The following is a 17865-nucleotide window of genomic DNA, read 5'->3' on the forward strand; positions in this document are numbered from 1 at the left end:
CCCACTTCCTCGTGTATTTATGTGTGATTTTAAGATGGAAACCCACCCCACATATCTGACTTCTGTGGGAAGCAAGGTCCCGGCTCCCCGCCTTTCCTCATAGTTGCCAGTCTCCGCAGGGGTCACTGCATCGCCCCTCCACCCCAGCCCTCCCGCCTTCTGCAGCTCTTTTGCCAGAAGTCATTTATCCAAAGTATTTCTAGTCCCATGTAACCCTCATACACACCGATAACTGGAGGGCAGGCCACGTGGATATTATGAAATGAGGGTCGGAGCTGGGATGGTGTGTGGGCTCCCCATAAGTCAGCTGCCACATGGTAGGGGCAGGTTTACTGCTTTTTACAAGGGGTCCCTCTTAGGGTCACTTTCCACTTAGAGAGCACAGAATGTCAGTCATTTCATCCCGCAGGAGCGCCTCCGTTGTTCAGTTAGGTTCAGCAAAGCCTCCTTCCCTGATCTCTTCCACTCATCCCACCCCCACCTCAAGATCAAGTGCTTGAGGCAGCTGGGCTCTAGTGGTGCCATTTTGCTCTGATTTAGACACCTTCACTCTAATAACTTGGAAAGTTTACCCATTTCCATGTCTTTTATCATTACCCAAGGACTTAGTAGACATATTTTCTAAGGCATAATTATCATGGGAATGATTATTTTTCACACTGTAATTTGAAGAGATTTCCCTCCAAAGCACACATAGTTTAAGCTCAAGTTCTTTTACTGGACCCAAATTTTACAAGGAAAGACTGATTCCTCACAAAGCAGTAGTTGAATTTATATTCAGATTAGGTTTTAGTTTTGTGAAACTTTCATTGGTGTCAGGTAAGTGCAAATAAGTGTCATTTAAATCTAGCCACTCACATTTCTCTTTAGAACACTGTGCATCATTTCATTTACTGTTCAAATTTTCCTTCATTGAATCTTGCCTCTCTGTACCCTCTTAACCCTCTGCCCCACCCATACATAAAAAAGAAATCACCAATTTATTTTGATAGAGTTCCCTGCCCCCTACTCCCACCCCACTGGTACTTTTCTTTAGAGTATTAGCAAATTAGGAAAGTAGCTTTAGTCATTTTGTATACCATAAACCTTAATCCATGTTTAAATAAAACACAAATTGGGTTCTTGTAGTCCCCTCCTCCTGCTTAAATCTTTTCAGCATATTTGCATAATCCACCCATTGTCTTTCCTATTGTTTATTTCCATTAACCTGTGGGTGACACATTTTATGAATGGAATGTTACTGATCCGCAGATTACATTTAGCATTTCAGGGCTCTGAGGTCCCACTGGGTATGTTCTGAATTAGCATTAGCTGCCCGCGATGTGTAAATAATTTAACACATTTATCCTGAATCAATAAAATACAGAAAATAACTATACAGAAGCTTAATTAATCCTCACAAAACAAGTTTGAAAAGAAGGGAATCATTTTGTTCTGCTTTTCAGGATAAATATTTTGGGTTTTTACCACTTTGATAGCTCTCTAATAGCTAAGCAAAGTGAAAAACACTGAATTATCAAATAAAATTCAACCGAGTTTAATACTTAATCTGAATAAATTAAAGTCACCCTGATTTTCACGTTAGTCAATTAATTACACAGAAATATGAGCCTGCATCGATCTACCCAATGATTAAACTATTTCTTTTCTTTGAATTTTAAATTAAAAATTTAAATACAGTATCTATTTTTATCAAAGTTACATATGCACAAAGCCTAAAAGGAAACTTCTTCTAAGGGGATTTTTATGAAAAATCTAAGTCCATTTTTGTCAGTTCCATCCCACTTTTCAAGTAATTTCTCTAGGAAAACATGCTCTAAACTTTTAGCTGATTCTTTTGGTATATAAATGTCATATCCCTGACCTACATGATAACATTTTAAATTTTTAATTTTCCAGTTTTAGATATTATCCTACTAAGTTCCCACAATGAAAGAGAAGTACTTAACTTAAAAAAGTAGATTTAGAGGTATAAGTGACATAGAATGAACTACACATATTTATAAAGTATTCAATTTGATAAATTTTGGCAATACGTATGCACGGCATACATGTGTGAACCCATCACGAGAACAAATGCAATATTCATATTCATGACCCCCAACGTTTCCTTCCAACACCTGGGGCCCAGGCAACTGCTCATTTACTGTCATTTAGTTTATATTTTCTGTAATTCCACGTTAAGAGAAATCATACAGTATGAACTTTTTTAGGTCTGATTTCTCTCAGCTGTTTTGATATCCTTTCATGCTATTGCAGTGCATTAACATTTCATTTCTTTTCATTTCTCAGAAGTAATCTAGTACTTTTTTTAAATTCATTTTTTGTTGATGGTCACCTGACTTGTTTCCATATTTTGGCTATTATGAAAATGCTGGTATAAATATTCATATCAAAGTCTTTCTGTGGGTATATGCCATCATTTCTCTTGGGGAAATACCTAAAAGTGGAATAGCTGGGTCATACCTTAGGTGTTTCATTTTTTAAAAATCACAAACTATTTCACAAAGTGAGTTGTATCATTTTACATTTCTGTCAATCAGTGTGGCTTTAGGTTATAGTTCCCTAAAGAGTAATGATGGTGAGCATATTTTTATGTGCCTTTTCACCATCATGTTACATCTTCAATGAAGTATCTGTCAAAACAACTTTCTATTAGGTTGTTTTATTTCTTATTGTTTTAAGAGTTATTTATAGGGAGTTCCCTGGTGACCGAGGAGTCTAGGCCTTTACTGCTGTGGCCCAGGTTTAATCCCTGGTCAGAGAACTGAAATTCTGCAAGTCATGTGGTACAGCTAAAAAAAAAAGTGTTATATTGTTGATAGAAGTCTTTTGAGGAATATGTATCGTATAAATATTTTCTCCCATTCTGAGATTCCCTTACAGAGTCTTTGGAAGATCAAAGTTCTTAATGCTGAAAAATTCAAGGTAACATCTTTCCATTTATGAATCATGATTTTGGTGTTTCATTTAAGCATCTGTGCTTAGTCCAGTGACACAGATTTTGTTTTCTATGTCTATCCATCTTGAATTAAATTTTGGACCAAGTATGAGGTATAGATCTAGGTTATTATTTTACATTTGGATATCCAATAGTCAGTTTCATGTGTTGAATAAAGTATACTTTGCAAATTATTTATACATTTGTTGAAAATCAACTGACCATATGTATGTGAGTCTATTACTGGCCTCTACACAACATTAATTATTGATTTTTGAGTACATAGTCTTGCCTTGCTTTTGATCAAAGGTGGAAAACATTCACTCTTTCTTCCTTTTCTATCATTAAGTATGATGTTAGTTGTAGGTTTCCCACGATGCATTTCACAGCTTAAACCTATGGCATGCGGTAACAATAATTATTTTAATACTGTTGTTCACTAATTCTATCTTCAGTGTCATTTTCACTTTTGCTTGTGTTTATTCTCTTTATTGGTTGTATTTTACTATTTCTTTGTATGCTGAGAATGTTAGACTGGATGTTAGACACTGTTGCTTTACAATATTGGTGGCTGAAAACTTTTGTTTTCCTTTAAATATTCTTGAATTTTGTTCTGGAAGGCAGTTAAATTACCTGAAAATAGTTTTCTTATATGAATCTTGGTTTTAAATGTCCTTAGGAAAGACCATGACAGTGTTTACTCTAGGGCTAATTTTTTCTCCACTACTGAGGCAAAACTGTCTGTATTCTACCTGATGCTCATGATTTAGGTTTCTATTTTAGATATTGAAAACTGAAACTAGTCCTAGCTCTGTGTAAAGAAATCCCTTATAATCATTTCACATAATTCTTTGCCCAACTTCGAACAGTTTCTTCACAGTGATGCACAGATTATTACTTAGCTGAAGACTCCAGGGGGACCCTCAGCAAATAGCTGCAGGTCTGTCTACTCTCTCCTTTAGAACTTTGAGTTGAAAACTCTGGCTGCCTTACACTTCCTGGACTCTCAGCTCTGTCTTCTCAAGTCAGGGTGTCATTGGGATCTGCCCAGACTCCTCCTTCCTGGATCATAATCTAGAAACACTGACTTGGTAGTGAAAGTCTCTCAGTTGTGTTCTACTCTTTGTGACTCCATGGACTATACAGTCCATGGAATTCTCCAGGCCAGAATACTAGAGTAGGTTCACTTCAGTTCAGTTGCTCAGTGGTGTCTGACTCTTTGCAACCCCATGAACCACAGCATGCCAGGCTTCCCTGTCCATCACCAACTCCTACAGTCCATCCAAACCCATGTCCATTGAGTCTGTGATGCCATCAAACCATCTCATCCTCTGTCATCCCCTTCTCTTCCTGCCCTCAATCTTTCCCAGCATCAGGGTCTTTTCCAATGAGTCAGCTCTTTGCATCAGGTGGCCAAAGTATTGGAGTTTCAGCTTCAACATCAGTCCTTCCAATAAACACCCAGGACTGATCTCCTTTAGGATGGACTGGTTGGAGCTCCTTGTAGTCCAAGGGACTCTCAAGAGTCTTCTCCAACACCACAGTTCAAAAGCATCAATTCTTCTGCACTCAGCTTTCTTTATAGTCCAACTCTCACATCCATACATGACCACTAGAGTGGGTAGCCTCTCCCTTCTCTAGGGGATCTTTTCAACCCAGGGATCAAACCCAGGTCTCCCACATTGCAGGTGGATTCTTTACCAGCTGAGCCACAAGGGACGCCCAGGTGAAAGTGAAAGTCGCTCAGTCATGTCCGACTCTTTTCGACCCAGACCAGAATACTGGAGTGGGTAGCCTTTCCCTTCTCCAGGGGATCTTCCCAACGCAGGGATTGAACCTAGGTCTCCCGCATTGCAGGCGGATTCTTCACCAGCTGAGCCACAACAGAAGTCTGTCCAGCTAGGGGACTTAAAGGGCCTCTTCATTGTCTCCCATCTCTTAGGAATCATTGTTATTCATTGTCTTACATTTACTAGCTTGAAAAGCATTTTTTCCCACATATTTTGTCTTTAAAAAATCGTTTCAGGTGGAAAGTAACTATCATTCCATTATTCCATCTTGGATGTAAAGTTGCTTTTTTCAAAGACCACTTTGTACCACCCTAAACATAATTTCAGTACCTCCTACCCTTCTGATGCAGTTACATCATTTCTGTGGGTTAGATCTAAATTCACTATCTACATTAATTATATAAATGTCCTAGATAACTGAGATGTATTTAATATGATTACTTTCTATGTGCCACTATTTTGTTTTAAATTAATACTTTGCTAAATTTGTCTCTTTTAATTTCATTTTTATAGACTTAGTTTAATACAACTTCTCTCGTTATGTTAAAATATCTCTGTGGTCTGTCACTTTGACCTATTTGAAGAATTTTCTGACCTGCTCTGGTCAGAACTATTTCCTTTCTAGGCCCAACTCCTCTTTGGGAGTCTCTACTAGCTACCACTATGAAGAGTCCTTCCTCTCTCACATTGATTTCCTGTTGCAGGCATCTTAATTCTCCCTCTTTGTCTTCTCCTTTGTCTTGGTAAATTTCATTCTCCAGAAAGGGAATATGGGAAGCACGTGTTTTCAAAGTATCATTATTTTATGATATCCTGAAAATATCATTATCCTACCACTACCCTTAATGGTGGCTGGTGGCTCAGACAGTAAAGTGTCTGCCTGCAATGCGGGAGACCTGGGTTCGATCCCTGGGTGGGGAAGATCCCCTGGAGAAGGAAATGGCAACCCACTCCAATATTCTTGCCTGGAAAATCCCATGGACGAAGGAGCCCGGTAGGCTACAGTCCATGGGGTGGCAAAAAGTTGAACATGACTGAGCAACTTCACTTTCTTCTTTTCTTTCTACCCTTAATGGAGACATTTACTAGTATAGAATTCTAGGCTGGAAATAATTTTTTTCTCAGAATTGTGAAGTCTTTGATGCATTGTTTTCTGAATATCAGTACTGCTCCTCCCATCAAAATGAAAGCTGAAGAAAAGGATCATTTAAAAAAATCTGTTCACTGCCTGGCACATAGTAGGCTTTAATAAGTTATTGTATGTGTCAATGTAATTTTTTAAGTTATCACATAAGATGTTAATTTTAGGTGAACCTGGGAGATGCATATACGGGAACTTTCTGTCCTCTTTATGCAATACTTCTGTAAATATAAAATAATTTCAAAATAAAATATTAAATAAATGTACAAAACAAACAAAAAACTGGTGTAGAATAAATCAGTGTTGAGAAGTAATTTTGATTCTTTTTTGTGCTTTAGGATCCCCACTTTTATGTCCAAGATTGTGAAAATTCATAAGAACATACTCTAAATGAGTGTCTATTTTAATTCATTGTGCTTGGTACTCAATGAACTCTTTTAACCTGAACACTTATGTCTCTTAATTCTGGAAAATTGTTCGAATAACTTTATTGATAATTTCCTACTTTCAGTCTTGACTGTTTCTGGAATTCCTATTATTTATGATGATGAAATCATGGGAGAAGTATCAATAACCTCAGATATGCAGATGACACCACCCTTATGGCAGAAAGTGAAGAACAACTAAAGAGCCTCTTGATGAAAGTGAAAGAGGAGAGTGAAAAAGTTGGCTTAAAGCTCAACATTCAGAAAACTAAGATCATGGTATCTGGTCCCATCACTTCATGGCCGATACATGGGGAAACAGTGGAAACAGTGGCTGACTTTATTTCTCGGGGCTCCCAAATCACTGTAGATGGTGACTGCAGCCATGTAATTAAAAGACACTTACTCCTTGGAAGGAAAGTTATGACCAACCTACACAGCATATTAAAAAGCAGAGACATTACTTTGTCAACAAAGATCCGTCTAGTCAAGGCTATGGTTTTTCCAGTGGTCATGTATGGATATGAGAGTTGGACTATAAAGAAAGCTGAGCACAGAAAAATTGATGCTTTTGAACTGTGGTGTTGGAGAAGCCTCTTGAGAATCCCTTGGACTGCAAGAAGATCCAACCAGTCCATCCTAAAGGAGATCAGTCCTGGATGTTCATTAGAAGGAATGATGTTGAAATTGAAACTCCAGTACTTTGGCCACCTGATGCAAAGAGCTAACTCATTGGAAAAGACCCTGATGCTGGGAAAGATTGAGGGCAGGAGAAAGGATGAGATGGTTGGATGGCATCACAGACTCAAAGGACATGGGTTTGGGTGGACTCCAGGAGTTGGTGATGGACAGGGAGGCCTACCGTGCTGCGGTTCATGGGGTTGCAAAGAATCGACACCACTGAGTGACTGAACTGAACTGAATGATGATGAAATGCCTATGCAGATCCTTCATTTATCCTGTCTTTGTAGAGCTGTCTCTCAGTATCTGTGGGGGATTGATTCCAGGATCCCCATGGATGTTAAAATCCACAGATAATCAATTCCTTTATATAAAATGGTGCAGTATAATCGGCACTGTATACATGCAGATTCAACTAATCCAAATCAATAGAGCCAGGGATGTGAAACCTTAGGACAGGAAGGGCCAACTGTATTCCTATTTTCCTATCCTTCTCACTCTCCTACTTTTTGGAAGGTTTCATTAACTTAATTTTTCAGTAGTGTGTATGTATTGTTTGTGTCATCTGCATCAATTTATAAGAGCTCTTATTTTTCTGTAAGATTTTTTTTTTAAATCTTGTTTTTGTTTTATAAATACTCTATATTCTCAAATCTCTCTGAATATATTAATAATAGATTCCCACCTCCTCCACCATTTTTTCCCCCATATAGTCTGTTTTTTACCCCAAGTTGCTGTTTTGTATTACTTGTTTGGGCTTTGAGTCCTACAGAAAATACTTTCCTCAAATATCTGAAGCCTTACCTTGGCTGTCTGATCATTTTCAAAACTTCATTATTAAGTAACTGAACACACCTAGGTGGGTATGTGTATACTGTGGTCTTTGCTGACAGGGACTAGAGCTGAGCTGTTTTGTGGGAGTCTATTTTTCACAGCTTTAGGTCTTTTCTCTTGGGCTAGTCAGAGTCCCAGGGGAAGACACTTATAATATGTATGGAAGGTGTAAGCCTGTTTGCCTGCCTGCCAGCATTTTGGGTGCCAAGTACGTGAGGTGGAAGGAGAAGGCTGTGATTCTCAGATTTCAGAATAAACATTTATTTAATCCCCATGTTTCTATATAATCCCAAACTCCAACTGCGCCTGTTTCCTCCCCTCCTCCACCTCAGCCCAGGTACCCTCTAATTTTACCCTCTCTAGGGAAAAAACCTGCAGTGCTCTGCTAGGGAAGGGGAGGGACAGCAGCCTAGCTGATGAGTTAGAAAAGAGATCTGGGGATCTAAGTGTGTCTTAAGCAGATTTACAGCAAATCGTCCTAGTCTTAATTTCCAGGAGGGTTTACAACTGGCAGTTCCAAATGTTTTGGCGATTGTATGACATAAATCAGATTGCTTCTTTCTTTTTCCCTACTTTCAGTTTATGATCCAGTTTTTCCTGGGTGGCTAAATGCGATACCACCCATTCATCTGACTTACACATTTTAAACTTTTTTTTACATTTTTTCCCCTTTTATTCTTGTCTTTGTAGGTTTCTATCTTCTGAAAAATACTGTTCTGTTGTTTTGGTTAGGTTCTGTTAGGAAGCTGAGCCAGACATGCATTTAACCTGCTGTCTTTAACCAGAAGTCCCTTATTTATGTTTAATTTAATTTGCCTTACTTTATCTGTATCTTTGAAATTCATTTCTGAAACACAGTTGGGCCTGAATAAATTTTTTATGCAAGAGCTATTAATAGTACTCTGGTTACTTCTTTAGTGTGAGTTGATAAGTAATTTATGTTCTCTCTAAATTTTAATGTATTGATAAATGGCTAAGGAAGATCATTTGATAGAATCCTTAGGAAAATCTTCATGGATAATTTAAATATGCTTCCAAACTTGTCTATATGGAAACCTAAAATTTCCTCTGTTTTATTTTAACCTCATTTCCTCTCTCTATGGACTCAGGAAAAACAAGACTCATAAAACTTATACAAACTGTACATATATCAAAAGGGAATATAAAAGTCAGCCAAAATATCTAGAGCAGTGTGGTTTAGCTCTTATCTTTAGTAACATCAAAGAAATAAAAATGAAAAAGAATTCGAGTAGATCTTTACAGATTTTACACAGAAAAGTAGAGAAATAAAACCGTAAGAGAGAGGAAATGAATACAATAAATGATGTGGGCAATAGTTATTCTGCTGGCTCAGATGGTAAAGAATCTGCCTGCAATGCAGGAGACTTGGGTTCGATCCCTGGGTCAGGAAGATCCCCTGGAGGAGGAAATGGCAGTCCACTCCAGTATGCTTGTCTTGAAACAATCCCATGGACAGAGGAGCCTGGCAGGCTATAGTCCACGGGGGCGTAAAGAGTCGGACACGACTGAGCAACTGACACTTTCGCACTTCACAACGCCAGCTGTGGTGGTAGGCCCCTGGCGGGCTGGTTCTGACCAGGCTGACTCAGTCATGGTGGTCCCATGGCTTGTCAGTGAGTAAGCACCTGGTACATGGGCTTCCTCTGGCCCTGGGTTGGGTTAAGGACCAGGCCTATGACCTATCTGGGGCAAATGAGATATGAGAGGTGGTTTACCAGGATCTTCTAAGGCAACTTTCCATCTTAAGAGAGAATCCCAGAAAAAGAGAGCCTCTACTAGCTTCCCTTTAAACCTCCATGTATGAATGTGAGGCCAAGGAATTCTTGGTCTTGCTACCCATCTAGGGCCCTGAAAAAAGAGAGCCATGTGAGAAACACAAAGAAATGGAGCTCTGGCTACTAAATTCAGCCTGTATCCAAGTTCACCTTATCTGAGAGCTGTGTGTAAGTAAACATATGCATCTATTTGTTTAGACCAATATGAAGTGATCTGTTATTTGGACATGAGAGCACTACTACAAATAACCATGGAGACTTATGTAGTTCCTGATACAGATATTTAACTGAATGATGAGCTGCGTCTCAATAATGCCAACAACAGAAAAACTATATATTCTCATTAAATGACATACACAATGAATATAATGGTGTCTATACAGCCTGAAAGATACTAATTTTGGCAGCAAATGCATAAATATCCTCTGCAAATGTGCTTGCTAATGTGAATTTATTGGCCTTTTGGACAGAATAATTCTCATAATTCTCCAATAATTCTGTCTCATGCATAGCATTTCTAAATACAGCACTGAATGACTGGCCCAGGCCCAATTATCATGACAAAGTAAATCTTCCCTTATTCACTTACCTTAAGTTGGTGGTACCAGCTCCAGCTGAAATCACTAATGCAGGGAAACAGATGAATAGCATATCCTATGATAATATTTTCCTTCAGGATCATTTAAAAAAATCACAGAGTCTAAGCTTTTCATATTACAAATAAGGAAATGGAGACTCAGAGCAGCCATACACTGTTCACATGGTTAAATCACAGTGTTTACAAACTGTTGAGGGCAATATTAACTAAATTTATTTTTTAATAAGTTCATACAAAATGATTCCAAATTACATACCCACAACATGAGAGATGTGCTATAAGACACAATACATTGACATGGCAGCATTTTATAGGATCTAATGATGAGAGTAATAGAAAAAGGCATCATTTTGTTTTTGACCATTAAGTTCTATTAAGCCCTCTATAATCAGGGAAAAAAAGGAATATGATCAGGATATTTATCTTTCATCCTGCAAATGTTTCTTAGGTCAGTACTTCATTTTTTTGACTGAGAAACTGTACCAGGTGCACTGTGGTCCTTATTCTCACAGAATGTAAATAAAAGGATAACTAAGGACTTGAGAAATGTATGTCCTTACTAGGTGATGGGTGACTAGGGCATAGGACAGATGATAAACAATAAAAGACTTCAGGTTTTCCACTCTCTGTTGGAATAAATGAGAAAGTCTCCTTGCCTGGTGATGCAGGAGGAGGGGGTAAACGTGCCCAGAGCTGACGGAACAGCTTATGCAAAGCTGAGAAGACAGTGTGAGCGGAATGGATATTGCAGGGGGTGGGTGCTACCTAATGAGTTGTGGAAATTGAAAAGGCAGGCTGAGAAGGAGACCACAGATGGAGGAATGTGTATATCATACCTTGCAAACAATGGAGGAGAAGCTAACTGATAGTTCTTGAGCGGTAGTAGAACAACATAATCCACATTTGTAGGAGATTGAGTGAATTAAACAAGCAAACACTTGTACTAATGGAGTATATACCTGAAATGGCTTATCTGATTCTCTAAAAGGGAAGAGAGTCTTTCCTTTATCTCCTCAAATCTCTCTTTTTCTTCCACTGAAACAGTTCCAATTCCATCAGGCCTGAAACAAAAGTAGAATCAGTAATTTTAGTGATAGAAAATGAATATATTTTATATTTTTCTATTTTCCTGAAAAATCAAAATCATAAAGGAAAATGCACATTGGTTCACAGTATACATAAAGCTTATGTCTACAGTGAAATTTTATTGGAGGTATTTGCAGTTGTTTGCTCCATATTTTGACCTGGAATGAATGGAAGGCATTTATTCTCTTTTAAAGAGCCTTCAAGGCAAAGAATAACAATAAATAGTTTGCAGATCCAGAAAACAATAACTAGTCCTTGAGAATGGCAATGAAAAGTGTTTTATAGTGATACCAAACAGTTGACCAATTAAATATCCTGAATGGAATTATTATAAAGAATATACTGAACGTAAGCTAAAATGTCTTAACTGCTTCTCTTCCAAATAAAATTTGAGCTAATGTGAAATTAGAGATTTAATTTTAATTGCTATAAGGAAGACGTTTTGGATGTGTGTAGTGGGATTTACTGCTCTTTTTCTTGTTTAAATATAAATTAAATATAAACATTTGAATGAAAACACAGAGAAGAAAGTCTACCTATGTTTCAAGATTTTTGTGCTTAACCAAATATGCTTATGAAATAAAGGTAATGACCTAACAGAAGTATTCTTTTACTAAGAGATTAGAATTGAAAATATAAAATATACCTAATAGCATGGATTCAGAATTTATTCTGTATCAATTTAAATATCTGGTAGTATAGCACTCATCTAAAATTTTCAATATGTGAATTTAACTGTCTTTGTTAAAAACAGAGAAAAAGGTACAGGACTTTTTCATTAACTTTACATATTTATACACTTCAACAAAATGAATCTTTCGCATTTCTTAGCACCAATCATTCTTTGTCCAATTAACTTATTTTTTTTAAGATTATATTTTAATTCCCGAAGACTTATCATTTGAACTTACTAATTTTTAATGTTTATGTATAAAATAGGTAGAAGTGAGGATTATGAAAAAAATGGATTTTAAAAATAACTTTCCCAACAAGATTTGTATTTGCTGTTCCAACTGTTTTCTACAAAAGGATCTCTGTATGTGTGTGTGTGCAATTTTGATATTTATAAACTAGTCAAGTAGGATAAAAGCAATTAATTCTAAGATTATACCTGAATCAGACTGGCTTAAAGACATTCTATTCATATCAGAAAAAAACAGCTATCAGTAAAGTCTGAGAATTTTTTTCTAAAACAGAGTAAATAATTTATTATTTCAGAAAGTTGTATCTTGCTTGAATTTATGCTTTGAAAATATTACATACAATTATATTTCATTCTGATCCATCAAAATGTAGTTTGAAAGTTAACTGAAAAAAAAAAAACTAATGGCAAAACATTGGTCTTTCAAAATTTTTAAGAAGAAAAAAGAAAGTCTGATTTTAAATTCTGGAGCAATGAAGTATGAGCTAAACCCAATGGTTTATAATAATTTAACAATGGATTTTTTCACATGTTTACTTTGGAGTTATTACCTATCGAGCAAATAATAGCACAAAACCCAGACTATAACCTAAGAATGCCTATTACCAATGATCACAGAAGTTGAACTGGAGAGTTTTATCTATATAATTCATTAATTTGGGAATTTGGGTAGACGAAAACTGTTAACTACATTATGTTATTACTAATACATAGCATAAAAACTCTTACCACCAAGTTGTAGGTGATTATTTCACTAAATACACCTATGCAAACTTGATGAAAAAGAGCAGAGCCCTTATCTTTTTTGTTCTGATGACTGACACAGCCCTTGATCTGGCTCTCTGACGGATGCCACGTGATTATATTTGAGTGAATTTTACTGTTTGTTTCAACTATCCAAGGAGACTAATCCACAGTGATAGACTATGTCGCGAGGTGATATGAAGGTTCACGGGGGCACGTCACCTGCCTGACTGAATGGAGCCAGGGGTTCAGTCGGTAAGGAGTGAGAAAGTTAGTCACCTTCACTGAGATACAGACGGTTATTCATACTGAAGGGCTGTCATTTTACTGAGCTTATTACTAAATTAGGTACACATCTGACAGGTTAAATACATTTTATATTTTGTACCTGCTCTTATTCAAATGTCCTTATTTTAGTGTGTATGTCAGTGAGTGAAAGTCACTCAGTGGTGTCCAACTCTTTGCGATCCCATGGATTGTAGCCTGCCCGAATCCTCTGTCCATGGAATTCTCCAGGCAAGAATACTGGAGTGGGTAGCCATTCCCTTCTCCAGGGGAATCTTCCCAACCCAGGGATCAAACTCAGGTCTCCCACATTGCAAGTGGATTCTTTATCATCTGAGCTACAAGTGAAGACTCAATATACCAGACTATGTACTAAATATCAGGTGTATTAAGTGGCCTTCTATATCTAAAATATTGAGGCTAAATGGCAACTTTGCTGTACTCAAGCCTCAAAGTAACAACTCCTTCTAAAATTATTCTTCCCAGGAAATGCAAATACTTCTGTGTCATTAATATCTTGTCATGATTGTTATTAAAACAAACACAGTAATGATCAATGCACTGGGTACTGTGCTGTTTTATATGTATAGTAACATAGGCTGAACACAGTAATCTCTCTAGTCCCCAAGAGAGGCTCAGGGAGGTTAGGTGACTTCCTTAAGGTCACACAGCTTGTAAGGACAGGATCCTGGACTTGAATCTAGGTCTCTTACATTCCAAATCCAGGGCTTTTAGTGCTCATGCATTATTGTCTCTCCCCCCCACCCCCTTTTTTTTTTTGCTGCATCATGAGGCATGTGGGATCTTAGGTCCCCACCCAGGGATCAAACTTGTGCCTCTCGCAGTGGAAGCATGGAGTCTTAACCACCGGACTTCCAGGGAAGACCTTCCTCTATGTTTAAAAAGAAAATACAGAGCAATAAAAGGAACCCCTAATAAAAAATGGAAGCTATATTTGAGAAGTAGCAATAGTGGAACTTTTCAGTTTCAGTTCAGTTGCTCAGTCGTGTCTGACTCTTTGCGACCCCGGGAACTGCAGCACGCCAGGCCTCCCTGTCTATCACTAACTCCCGGAGTTCACCCAAACCCATGTCCATTGAGTCATTGATGCCATCCAACCACCTCATCCTTTGTTGTCCCCTTCTCCTCCTGCCCTCAGTCTTTCCCAGCATCAGGGTCTTTTCCAATGAGTCAGCTCTTTGCATCAGGTGGCCAAAGTATTGGAGTTTCAGTCTCAGCATCAGTCCTTCCAATGAATATTCAGGACTGATTTTCTTTAGGATGGACTGGTTGGATCTCCTTGCAGTTCAAGGGACTCTCAAGAGTCTTCTCTAACACCACAGTTCAAAAGCATCAATTTTTCGGTGCTCAGCTTTCTTTATAGTCCAACTCTCAAATCCATACACGACCACTGGAAAAACCATAGCCTTGTCTAGACGGACCTTTGTTGAGAAAGTAATGTCTCTGCTTTTTAATATGCTATCTAGGTTGGTCGTAAATTTCCTTCCAAGGAGTAAGTGTCTTTTAATTTCATGGTTGCAGTCACCATCTGCAGTGATTCTGGAGCCCAGAAAAATAAAGTCAGCCACTGTTTCCCCATGTATCTGCCATGCAGTGATGGGACCGGATGCCATGATCTTAATTTTCTGAATGTTGAGCTTTAGGCCAACTTTTTCACTCTCCTCTTTCAGCTTCTTCAAGAGGCTTTTTAGTTCTTCACTTTCTGCCATAAGGGTGGTGTCATCTGCATATCTGAGGTTATTGATATTTCTCCCAGCAATCTTGATTCCAGCCTGTGCTTCCTCCAGCCCAGAGTTTCTCATGATGTACAATGCATGTAAGTTAAATAAGCAGGGTGACAATATACAGCCTTGACGTACTCCTTTTCCTGTTTGGAACCAGTCTGTTTTTCCATGTCCAGTTCTAACTGTTGCTTCCTGACCTGCATACAGATTTCTCAAGAGGCAGGTCAGGTGGTCTGGTATTCCCATCTCGTTCAGAATTTTCCACAGTTTATTGTGATCCCCACAGTCAAAGGCTTTGGCACAGTCAATAAAGCAGAAATAGATGTTTTCCTGCAATTCTCTTGCCTTTTCCCGATCCATCGAATGTCATGCTTATCCACATCACACATTTTCTGTTACTTGTATAAGGCAGAGAGCTTAAATATCACTACAATTTAAAACACCTACTATCACATCAGTAATTCAGTTAAAACAGACGTTAACAAAGGAAATCCTAAAATTTGCTCTTTCATACAGCATAGGTACTCACAGAAGCCTTGAGAGAGATTCAAACCAGTCACATTTATGAACATTTACCTAGTAGACTCAGGGTAAGGGGAGATGTAAAGTACAATAGATTTACAAGCTCAGTTTATAAACTGTCAGCGACATGTTCAAAACCTATTCAGAACTGACCACCCCGACCCCTTCTGCTGCTCCCCTTCTTGCTGTCATTCATCACAGGCTCTCCCCCGCATATGACTACAGCAAACATAGTCTTTCTCTCTCAGCCTTTTCTTTATCAGAGTATTGGCTGCACACTACTGTGAGCCATTTTCAAGCAGGAGTCATACCCCTGCAGAGGTAACGCTCACCGTAAAAGCCAAAAGCCCACTCTGTTCTCTGCCTTCACTGCAGCCATGCTGGCCTCCCTACCCCAGCTGTCAAACACAGGAAGTGCGCTGTGCCTCATGGCCTTTCCTGTGAAGCTTCCACCGCCTAGGAGCCTTTCCCTAGGCACACATGTGGCTTTCTCACTTCCTTCATTCTCATCTCTAGTGATATGACTCAGGATTAACGAGGTGATCTCTAACTACCCGATGTAAGAGTGTCATCTCCCATTTCCACAGGCCTCTTTATTGTCTGCCATTATATATTAGATGACTGATGTCGTCTAACATGATATACATTTGTCTCCTCTGTGCTGTACTAATGCCCTGAACAGTAGCTGGCATATGGTTAACATTCAATATATAAATGCTAAAAATATGAATGAGTGCAACGTAGAATAGACAATGTCAGCTATATAGGACTATAAGAATTCATGAATTAATAATATCACATATATTATTATTACTTATTAGTATTAATATGGCACGCACTATTTGGAATGTCTTCATTATACAACAGTAGGTAAAGTAGGAAATTTTTGAAAAGCAAACAGTAGCAGGAACTAGAGTCAAGAATTCTGGGTAAAAAGATCTCTAACAAAAGTTACCGTGAATTTATACTAAGCAGAAAATCTTTAGTGTTTACCTAAACACTATTAGTAGTAAAATGAAGTGCTTTAAATCTTAAGAAGAGATTATTTTTCCTGAGATAATAAAAGTAAAAATAACATTGCCTCTTTGACATTGACAAAAATGATGCTAAAATGTGGTTATTTAAAATTCTAACAAAGAAGACCAGTTTTCTAATTCAAATGTTAACTGGGGTTTAACTCTCTGCCTAATTTTTAAACTGGTTCCAATGAGAAGGAAGGGCATGCTCATGCACCAAGAGTTAATATATATTTTCATTCTTTCCTGAGGTCTGTAGTTATTGAAGTTACATGATTTTAATAAAAATAGAGTGTTAGGAGAAATAAGTTTAAGATATGAATAAATTATAAAGTATAGTTCAATAGTAGATATACTTTTTAAAACAAAAGATACTGTCAAATGACACAGAGCTTCCTTCTGGTATTACATAAAAAGCGACTGAATGCCACAAAGCAGTTGTGTCTATGTTAATTATTACCTCAAAGAGTCTTAAAAAACAATCATATAACAGAACTGTCTCATTCATGCTTAGTAGACTGATCTTACATCTGTCTATGGGTCATATTCTGTTTTCACAGAAGCCATTACATGTGCACGTGTGCCTGCCTGTGTGTACACACACACACACACACACAGAATACCTTGAAGGGCAGATTCATCCAAAAAAATAGATCCCATACACATATTAAGGCCTATAAAATTAATTTCGCTCAATTCCTTCATGAACTAAGCAATTTTATATTTGTACTATCTATCAATCTGGCACATTAAGCACTTTAAAGCAAACAGAACCCTTTCCATATATGCGACATCATGTCATGATTACCAATTCCTTCCATAATGAGCACAACATAAGCTCTAAGTGAGGTGGTAGTTTAGTCACTAAGTCCTGTCTGACTCTTGCGACCCCATGGACTATAGCCCGCCAGGCTCCTCTGTCCATGGGATTTCCCAGGCAAGAATATTGGAGTGAACTGCCATTTTGTTCACCAGGGGATCTTCCCAATCCAGGGATTGAACCCGGGTCTCCTGAATTTGTAAGGCCTCCTCAGACAGCCATTTTGCTTACTCCTTGGAAGAAAAGTTATGACCAACCTAGACAGCATATTGAAAAGCAGAGACATTACTTTGCCAACAAAGGTCTGTCTAGTCAAGGCTATGGTTTTTCCAGTGGTCATGTATGGATGTGAGAGTTGGACTGTGAAGAAGGCTGAGTGCCAATGAATTGATGCTTTTGAACTGTGGTGTTGGAGAAGACTCTTGAGAGTCCCTTGGACTGCAAGGAGATCCAACCAGTCCATTCTGAAGGAGAGCAGACCTGGGATTTCTTTGGAAGGAATGATGCTGAAGCTGAAAC

The 17865-nt window shown here is 38.0% G+C and overlaps 1 protein-coding gene across 19 annotated transcripts in view; it reads right to left on the bottom strand.

The window, feature by feature from the left end:
* The window catches only part of CADPS2 (calcium dependent secretion activator 2), a 575633-nt gene that overhangs the window by 140156 nt on the left and 417612 nt on the right, over positions 1-17865 (bottom strand). For all 19 annotated transcript variants that reach the window (XM_040259536.1, XM_040259533.1, XM_040259535.1 and 16 more), the window contains one exon: positions 11166-11267. In XM_040259536.1, the coding sequence (XP_040115470.1) occupies positions 11166-11267 (102 nt within the window). The remainder of the gene's footprint in view (positions 1-11165; positions 11268-17865) is intronic.

This window comes from Oryx dammah, unplaced genomic scaffold, assembly GCF_014754425.2.
Source record: "Oryx dammah isolate SB20612 unplaced genomic scaffold, SCBI_Odam_1.1 HiC_scaffold_18, whole genome shotgun sequence".
NCBI classification, from domain to species: Eukaryota; Metazoa; Chordata; class Mammalia; order Artiodactyla; family Bovidae; genus Oryx; species Oryx dammah.